Source organism: Scylla paramamosain, chromosome 12, assembly GCF_035594125.1.
Source record: "Scylla paramamosain isolate STU-SP2022 chromosome 12, ASM3559412v1, whole genome shotgun sequence".
Lineage (NCBI taxonomy): Eukaryota > Metazoa > Arthropoda > Malacostraca > Decapoda > Portunidae > Scylla > Scylla paramamosain.
Window position 1 is genome coordinate 9,717,501 of NC_087162.1, and position 9,896 is coordinate 9,727,396.

General features: G+C 35.5%; 1 protein-coding gene across 2 annotated transcripts in view; it reads left to right on the plus strand.

Moving 5' to 3' along the window:
• The window catches only part of LOC135105670 (ubiquitin carboxyl-terminal hydrolase 32-like), a 26,555-nt gene extending 16,910 nt beyond the window's left edge, over positions 1–9,645 (plus strand). For both annotated transcript variants that reach the window (XM_064014058.1, XM_064014059.1), the window contains exons 26-34: positions 2,780–2,878; positions 3,106–3,197; positions 3,458–3,665; positions 3,814–3,993; positions 5,916–6,143; positions 6,436–6,542; positions 6,821–6,995; positions 7,161–7,253; positions 7,400–9,645. In XM_064014058.1, the coding sequence (XP_063870128.1) occupies positions 2,780–2,878; positions 3,106–3,197; positions 3,458–3,665; positions 3,814–3,993; positions 5,916–6,143; positions 6,436–6,542; positions 6,821–6,995; positions 7,161–7,253; positions 7,400–7,570 (1,353 nt within the window). In that variant the 3' untranslated portion in view covers positions 7,571–9,645. The remainder of the gene's footprint in view (positions 1–2,779; positions 2,879–3,105; positions 3,198–3,457; positions 3,666–3,813; positions 3,994–5,915; positions 6,144–6,435; positions 6,543–6,820; positions 6,996–7,160; positions 7,254–7,399) is intronic.
• The last annotated feature ends 251 nt before the right edge of the window (positions 9,646–9,896 follow it).

The window sequence follows — 9,896 nt, forward strand, 5'->3', positions numbered from 1 at the left end:
GTTTACATACAATGCTGTTAATGGATGACGCAGTGATCGTTGCAACAAGTAGAGAAATGTGTGAAAAGAAAATGAACATCGTGTTACGTTATTGTAGTGAATACGGAATGCTTATCAATGAGAAGAAAACAAAATTTTTTGTGGTAAACGGTGATGATAGAGACAAACATGACTTAAAGGTGGGTGAGGTGGTAGTGAACTATGCTGCCAGGTACTTGTACCTCGGTGCCTGGTTCACAGACACTGCCGGAATGGACGATGTACTTAACATGCACCAAACAATGAGTGAAGCGACACTAAACAAATTTTCTATTTTTTGTGCAGCAAATACATTAATGCCATTTATATTGAAGAAAAAGGTTTTTGATGCTGCCGTGACATCAGCCTTACTGTACAGTTGTGAGTCGTGGCTGATAAACAAGACTAAGAACTTAGAAAGACAATACAACAGTTTAGTAAAGTGTTTATTAGGTGTGAGAAAAAATACCAGCATAAATTTATGTATGGTTGAAAGCGGCATTTTACCTGTAATAGAATTAGTAAAGCGAAGGAGGAAAAACTTCTTAAAATCTAAGTTGGAGGTCATAGATATGGAACAACCTTTTTATATTGTGTATGACCTTTGCAGGAGAGAAAACACACCTGGATATAGATTCCTTAATAGAGAAATATCCCTGATATCAGATAATGACCCCATGGAAAAATTGAGAAATATTTTGAGGAACACACCGAACAGTGCCACTAAGATCCGGACATATGTGAATGACTTTAACCCGACACTGACAGTTCACAATATTTATAAGACTGATAAGTATGTGCCCAATTACCAGCGAGAGGCATTCACAAGACTGAGATTAATGTCACACAATCTAAGAATTGAAACAGGCAGGTGGAGTCGAACGCCAACTGAGCAGAGAGTATGTTTATGCGACGGTGTTCATGTTCAAACCGAAAAACATGTGTTGTTAGAGTGCACAATGACTGCTGATCTACGTAATAGTTATCAAATGCTCAGATTTGGCGATATAAATGACATAATGGAAGAGAATATCTATATACAGGAAGTGTGTAGCTATATTTTTGAAGTACTGAGTACATACGTATAATATGTAAGAATCACCTCTACATCAAATGCATGTTTGTTACTTTTCATGGACAAAAGTACTTGTACAATTATTTGTTCTTCGTTTATTTTGTAAAAGGATTCTTTTGTCAATAAACAACTAACTAACTAACTAACTAACTATGGCACGAGAACAAGCTGTGTTAAACCAAGGTTTGGAAGGTTTAGGTTGAGAAGAAGAGTGAGGAATGTGTGCCTCCATGCCAGACACTATCACCTCTGTTATGCGCTCTGACACAGAAGCAGTAGTCATTCCAAGGGAAATCAGCAAAATACCTCCTCAGGTCCCCCAACTAGCAGAGGCAAAACGCCAGAGGCACCTTCACTTAGGGGGATCCTGAGGAGGGATTGTAGCGATAGGACAAGATACAGATATGAGATTGTGATCAGAGGAGCCCAATGGAGAAGAAAGGGTGACAGCATAAGCAGAAGGATTAGAGATCAGGAAAAGGTCAAGAATGTTGGGCGTATCTCCAAGACGGTCAGGAATATGAGTAGGGTGCTGCACCAATTGCTCTGGGTCGTGGAGGATAGCAAAGTTGAAGGCTAGTTCACCAGGATGGTCAGTGAAGGGAGAGGAAAGCCAAAGCTGGTGGTGAACATTGAAGTCTCCAAGAATGGAGATCTCTGCAAAAGGGAAGATGGTCAGAATGTGCTCCACTTTGGAAGTTAAGTAGTCAAAGAATTTCTTAAAGTCAGAGGAGTTAGGTGAGAGGTATACAGCACAGATAAATTTAGTTTGAGAGTGACTCTGTAGTCGTAGCCAGATGGTGGAAAACTTGGAAGATTCAAGAGTGTGGGCATGAGAGCAGGTTAAGTCATTGTGCACATAAACGCAACATCCAGCTTTGGATCGAAAATGAGGATAGAAAAAGTAGGAGGGAACAGAAAAGGGGCTACTGTCATTTGCCTCCGACACCTGAGTTTCAGTGAGGAAAAGATGAGGAGGTTTAGAAGAGGAGAGGTGGTGTTCTACAGATTGAAAATGAGATCTTAGACCACGAATGTTGTGGAAGTTAATGAAGAAAAAGTTGATGGGGGTGTCAAGACACATAGGGTCGTCGACAGTGAAGTGATAGATGTTTAAGAATCTTCCTGTTGAGGATGGATTCAAAAACTTTAAGTAGGCAGGAGATTGAAGCTATAGGATGGTAGTTTGAGGGATTAGAATGGTCACCGTTTTTAGGAACAGGCTGAATGTAGGCAAACTTCCAGTAAGAAGGAAAGGTAGATGTTGACAGACAGAGTTGAAAGAGTTCTACTAGGCAAGGTGCAAGTACAGAGGTGCAGTTTTGGAGAAGAATATGAGGGGCTCCATCAGGTCCATAAGCCTTCCAAGGGTTTAGGCCAGTGAGTGCATGGAAAATATCTTTGTGAATAATTTTAATATGTAGCATGAAGTAGTCATAGAGTGGAGGAGGAGGAACAAGCCCTGAATTGTCCAAGGTAGAGTTTTTAGCAAATTCTACTGTGTGTGTGTGTGTGTGTGTGTGTGTGTGTGTGTGTGTGTGTGTGTGTGTATGTGTGTGTTGGTTAAATTGTGTTTAAGATAGGAATATGTGTATACATATTCTTGAACACTTTGTTTTAGCCTTTCCTGTTTGTGTGGATATCAGCCTGGTGTATAGATAGTAATGTGCTAACATATATTTACAGATGCGTCAAGAAGTTTACTTCCTTTCAAGCCAAAAGACTAAACCAAGTTTATTTGGACTTCCTCTTGTTATACCATGTAACACAGTCACTACTCAGCAGGTAAGGGATAAGACTCTTCCTTGAGACTCTCATATGATACATTTGTCCAGGGTATGTAATCAAGATTTAAATAGGGATAGGTTTACAAATAGAAGATTTTATAATATAATTCAGTTTTGACTGGCTTTTCTTGCATATTTGGACTCTAAAACCTGCAATCTATGTGATCCTCAAAACAGTGATCGTGAACTTCACTACATGAAATGAAACTAAATGCATTCTTACAGGATTTGTATCAAGCTGTCTGGACGCAGGTGTCAAGGCTTGTTTCACCCCTACCTCCAACTGAGGCTCCAGGACCCAACCATGCTCATGACTGGTAGGTAGTCTTATTTGTAGACATTTATATCATTACTTTTTTACATAGGTGGATTATCAATATTATCTATGTATTATTTAGGTATTTCTTTTTTTGTCAGTTTCTTTGATATTTACTGAATTCATACCAATTTTCAAATTTATGTTTTGTTTATTGATTTCTCATATCATTTTAGTTTAGTTTTTATTTTCACACTATTTTACATTTGATCAGTGATGTACTGTATCAAACATTAATCGAGAAATCTTTCTACATTGTAGTGATGACAGCCTTGGATATGAATTCCCATTTGTCCTTCGTGTTGTTGAACGGGAAGGACTCCAGTGTGCTTGGTGTCCTTGGTACAAGTTCTGCCGAGGTTGCCAGTTACCCTGTGAAGACAAGATGTTCCCTCAGAATGCTGCTTTTTTGGCAATTGACTGGGATCCTACCGCTCTTCATTTGAGATACCAGTCTGGTTTGGAACGAGTGAGTATGATTTGGATATTATTGTATGCATTGAATCAATATCATTGCTATGTACATTAACCTCTTTTGATATTATTGTACTTGATTATTCAGTATTTACTTTATTAATTATTTGTGTTGCATCACTATAGCATTCTTTGTTTAAAAGGTATTCCTGGAGCACAGTAGTGTTGAAGAAATGCGACGCAAACATGTGGAGCCCATCGCTCTGTCAGACTGCTTGGAAGCTTTCTGCTCCGAAGAAGTTCTTGACTACTCTTGTGATAAGTGCCAGAAAGTTCAACAGGCAGCAAAAAAATTGCAGATTTGGAGGTTACCACCTGTATTGGTAAGAAATTTGAACTTTTTAAGAAACTTGGCAAACATATTCTGAACAAACATCCAAATGCCATATAAAACCTCTTCATACTTTACAACAGTGGTTCTCAAACTATGGGTCGCGACCCAAAGTTGGGTCGCGAGATCAATTTTGATGGGTCGCAGGGACACAGGAACATTATCATGCTTTCAGTGTTTCAGTGTATTTCAGTTAATTGAATTATTCTTCTTTAACCACAAATTACTTTTGTTACGTATGTTCATCTTCCCCCCACCTCCCTCCTCCTGGGCCCCACGTAATGGTGTCTCTGACTTCTGTACACAAGCTGTACACATTATTTATTTTTTTCCAAAATAAAGTGTATATATCATTGTACATTTTCTTTCTCTTTACTTTACTCTGGGTCGCGAAGGGAATGAAATGTTCCAAATAGGGTCACTCATGAAAAAGTTTGAGAACCACTGCTTTACAATACAATACGATAACACCATGACAGTAAACATGGCAAGTTTTTGTGATGTTTTGTATTTTTTTGTATTTATGCTTGAAAATAATTTTCTTGTCATTAACAAGCTTATTTCTTCATTATTTTCATATTGTTTCTATCCTATTTATCCTTATGCAGTAACAATACAAGCTTCCTACTAGCCTTTAGGTATCTCACTTGTTCTAGCTTACACCTAAAACCAGTCATTTTACAACATGGTGGGTGCTCTATTTTAAGCAGTGGTAAATTTTTGAGAAGTGGCTGTTACCAGATGGCAGTAGTGAACACCAAGTTACAACCAGTTTCAGTTTTTTTTATAGAGCCATTCTGCATACATATTAATGTATTTAGTGTATTTAAAAAAAATACACGATTCTTTCTGAATAGTAACACAGGTAAAACTGTACTGTATTCATGAAAACAAATACCGGTATTGCTTTTCTGGTCCATGTGGAATATTAGGTTGTCCATAGTTTTTAAGGTATACCATATATATGAAACATATCAGTGCAGACAGCATAAATCATAGGCAACATGTATATGCCATTGAAAATACCAGATGGCATAAAACAGTTTCATAATATATGGAAACAATTTTTTTATTTGAAATCTACAACTCAAGTGACTTGGTGAAAATGGTCACGGCAGGTCAAACCAAAACAAACACCATGTGCACTGCAGGGCACTGGCATATTTGACTACATGGTCTACATTGTCTAGCCAAGCCCCTGACATGGCCTGTAGAACCTTTAACATAATTGACCTGGTAGAGACATAGTTGTCCTTGAAGTGTGACTGACACACTTGGATAACTGCTACTGAACACCACTTGTCTCTCCTAACAGTAGCTATCCACTGCATTCTCAGCTCAGCATTATTAGGAAATTCCTGGAAACCACTTCTATTTGAACAAAAAGTATACAACATGGCTGCAAATCCTTGTGATTCTAGAGAGAAGTTTGGTTTGAATGCCTGTGACCACCCTTGCCATGATAATCACTTCCAGAGTGAGCTGAGAGAATCACTGCATAAAATGATAATATCCATTTATCATGATATCACTGAATATAGTTTGTCATATTAAATAGTACCACTGTGTTTCTAAAATTTCCATTTTATAATTCAAATGGTTTATAGACGTACTATGGTGTATTTAAAGGTTGTGACTATACCTGCTGATGTCTATATAATATGAACTTTTACTGCTATTCTCATGAAATTATCAATGCAAAATAAGGACATTTCTATGTAGATATCTGCAAAAAAATATATTAATAATTACCGAATACATTTGTATGCACATGGAAATTACACTAACAATATTTTAGACTACGGGAGTGTAGGGCGGGGCTCAACTGAGACATCTGATGGTTTAGCTTACCAAGTTCCCCATTTTGGCATATAGCTTCATGTTTTTACTGATATTCTCTCAAATTATTTTCAGATTGTACACCTCAAGAGATTCCAGTTTGTGGGCAACAAGTGGATTAAAAGTCAAAAGATAGTTAATTTTCCCTTGAAAGACTTTGACCCAACAGAGTATTTGGCTTCAGTCCCTCGGCAAACCATTTACATGCACCGAGCAGAGCTTGAGGGTGTTGATCCAGCTGTGTACTTGGCAAATCTTCCAGACAAAGACAATGTACTTCTTGACATTGTACCAGAAAATAAAGTAAGGCACTTAAATTTGCTATATAGTTATTGTTATAATAGTTGATATAAATAGTCATAACTTCAGAAGGATGATGTTGACACCAGGATTTGTCTTCTTTCCTTGTTCAGCTTATTCATGGAGATTTGAAGGATAATGGATAGTATTTAAGGAGTTTAATTTGTTTATTTTATTTTATTTTATTTTATTTATTTATTTTTTTTTATTTATTTTTTTTTTTTTTTCCCTATTCTTTTATATCAGCACGGCAGCAAAAACTTATATGGAAAACTGATGCATTTATATTTTCTAGATAATCGAACACATCAAGGGTAGTTTTGATGATGACTCAAGTGGAAGAAGTGGAAAGCCATCATTGAATGGATCAGTCAATGGCAGCATTTTGAGCAGTGGAACCAGGTTAGGATGTGATTGTTGGCCTTCAACAGGACCATAAACCTTTAAATATGAATTGAAGTTTGTATCTTAATCTTTGTAACTTGTCATCATATGAGCAGCAGGTGTTTGAGATATTGCATTCATTTTCACTGAACTATTATTAAAATGTCTTCAGGAAAAACATTAGCATACTGTGTGTGTCATTATTTGTTGTGTTGCATGTGGCATTTTATACTTTTATACAATGCTTTGTAGTATCCTTTCTTGGTACTGAGCAAGATATTTATCATGTGTTTCAGCCTGTGTCCAAGTACGACACATGAGGGTTCTCTGGGAAGCAGTGATTTTGGGAGTAAAAGACGCATCAGAAATGGGTCTGTGTTATATGGGGACACCCTCCAGGATTTCCATCAGCACCGGCTTGAAGAGGGATATGATCCACTGGACCTCAAGTACAGCCTTTATGCTATTGCTGTAAGTAATTGAAATTTATTTTCTTAGACTGATGTTTTGTGTTATGGAAAGGGAAGCTATATCTGACAAGATGTATAGAAATTCAGTTTATATAAATATGCAAAGTGACCTGGATTTTCAGAATGATAATGAGTTATAAATGTTTGTACAAGCATTCTTTTACAGTGTCACACAGGAATTATGGAAGGTGGTCACTATGTGTGTTACGCCAAGAATCCTCAGGGGAAGTGGATATGCTTCAATGATAGCAGCTGCAAGGTATTGTATATTGTTTGATAGTGGTGGTACTGGTTGGAAGTATGGAAAATTTAGTCATTCTAACTTGCCAGTACGCATCTCACTTTAAGTAATGAATTATAGATATCTGTTTATCCATGTGTCTATTGATATTTTGTCATTTTCAGGAGGTGAATGAGTCACAAATCGATCTCAATTCTGCATATATGTTGTTCTACCAGCGTGAAGGACTTTCAGTTGAGAAGTACATGCCAAATGTAGATGGTAAAGTGCCATTCCCCAAGGAATTGGATGAGGAGAGTGAGGCTGAGTATAAAAAACAATGCACTGTTATGTAACATTGTTAAACTCATTCCTTGGATTTATGTAACTAAGAATATAATATTTACACATTCATACTTGCTATAATATTCTACTTAATATGCATGTAAACACTCACAAAGTGTAGCATGAGTCTTTGGACAAATTTTCTTGTACATGTGATTTTTTATTTTTTTATTTATGATTTTTTTTTTTTTTTTTTTATTTAATTTTTTTTTTACCTAGAAATTATGTGCTGTGTATAGTGAAATCCTCATCTGCTGTCAGGCCTCTAGCACCTTCCTCTTTCTTTCGTATGGTGACAAGTGAGCCTAGTGGGGGCACTGATCTAGGCAAACCATGGAACCAAGGATTAAGAGGAAATGCAGTGAAAAATACCAGTGGGTTTGTTATAAGTAATTCAAACTGATTATACCAAAGATTTAATTCTGATTATCTCCTTGCTTTTTACTTTTGAAGTAGTCTTAGCAGGCTTTTTCTTCCATATTTTATTTATTTTTAAGGAGATACAGCTCCATCTTCCATAATACATGGAAGGTAGATATATAAGTAAAAAGACAAAAAGAAAAGTAACTAACCCTCAGTGAATTATTCTACCTGTGAACAAGGTTCTTGTACATTTTATATTTACTGTAAACATTCCTATATATTGTACAGGTGTTTTTGTAAGAAAAAATTACTACATATACACATTTATTCATATTAGCTATATCCTGAGTTCTGATTGTGTAATTGCCTAAGCTAAAAGCAATCATAACTAATTGCATAACAGCAGTGCCTCAGGTTTAGGGAAAGTTACTAGTCAACTGACATGAATAGCAGAATTCTGTCCTGTTTATTGTGGAGTAGAACAATGCCTTAGGAATTTTCTTACAAGTAATACTTTTCCTGTTTAAGCAGTACATACCCATCATCAAGGTATAGCGTAATTGGTTGCAAAGGCTTGTTTATGACACTATATTGAGTCTTCTGCTGCACCACATTGTACAGTATATTATTAGGAAATGCTTGAGACACACAGAGACCAGTGTAAGTCATAGCTTCAGTTAATCATTTTTATAAATGGTAATTATTTGCATATAGGAAATATCATAAGAATGGGTTGCTTCATAAATTGTTGGAAGTGCCTGTGGCTCATGTGGTGAGCACAATATTAAACATTATTGTAAGGAGGCATCTTATTCATCAAATAAAATGGTATTGAAAATATGTAGTGATCATGTGATTATTTTTGCAGTGAATTCACTATAGTACATTCTCCTCCTGCTTAGATTTTTATGCTTCAGTGTTTTTACTGAAAAGAAAAACACACACACACACACAAAAAAAAAAGATACAACTGTATTTGAAGCATTTGGTTGCCTTCACTGGTTTTGCCATACACAGTAAAATGGACGATGAATTTATCAGGTATTGAATTACATGAGACCATTTGTAAATAATATGCATCATCATTATAGAGTGCACTCATCATGGTTAGTATAACATTAAAACAATTCTCTTGAATGATATTTTGAAGTAATATAACCTCCAGCTGTGGCTACCTTTGTGTACTGCTTTGTTTTACTTATTTTCTCTTAGGTCTATTTTATCAGGCAATACATATCTTTTTTCCTCATATATTTGTTTATGATATATATATATATATATATATATATATATATATATATATATATATATATATATATATATATATATATATATATATATAATTTTTTGTTATTGTTATTATAATGATTATTTTATATCATCATTATTGTTGTAGTTGTTTTTGTCACTTGGAAACTTTAATATATAGAAGGATTTTTGTCACAAATAAAAAAAAAACATTATACAGGAGTGATAACAGGAAATATACTTGAGCATTGTTGACTACCAAAAAACATATTAAGCAATATACACGTTTTTGTGAAAGTAGGGACTAAAAGGAAAGTAAAATGTTATTGTATAGTCCTCTGTCTTATACAAGTGTTTACAACCATTGAAGGTATTACTGCAATAGCTGAAGGCAAGTGATAAAAGTGATAATAGGTACTACTGATATGTGGTACTACATATGACTCAAAGGAAATAAATTATACCCATAAGTATACACTCTCCTTTTGCTCACATTCTCATACCTCAATGCATTTTTCTTTAATGGCAATTTCTAATGAACAACAAAACCACTGCTATAATACAAAATAGAATTAACTAACTTTAAAGAGGAGGCATCTGTATACATCACTTCAGATTGCACCAGTTGACCTGTTGAAAAAGGAATCAAGCTTTTCCATGGCCTTTCTGATTTTTCTTTTATGTTCTGAACATTTATTCTTCAATTGAGTTTATTTAAATCCATAT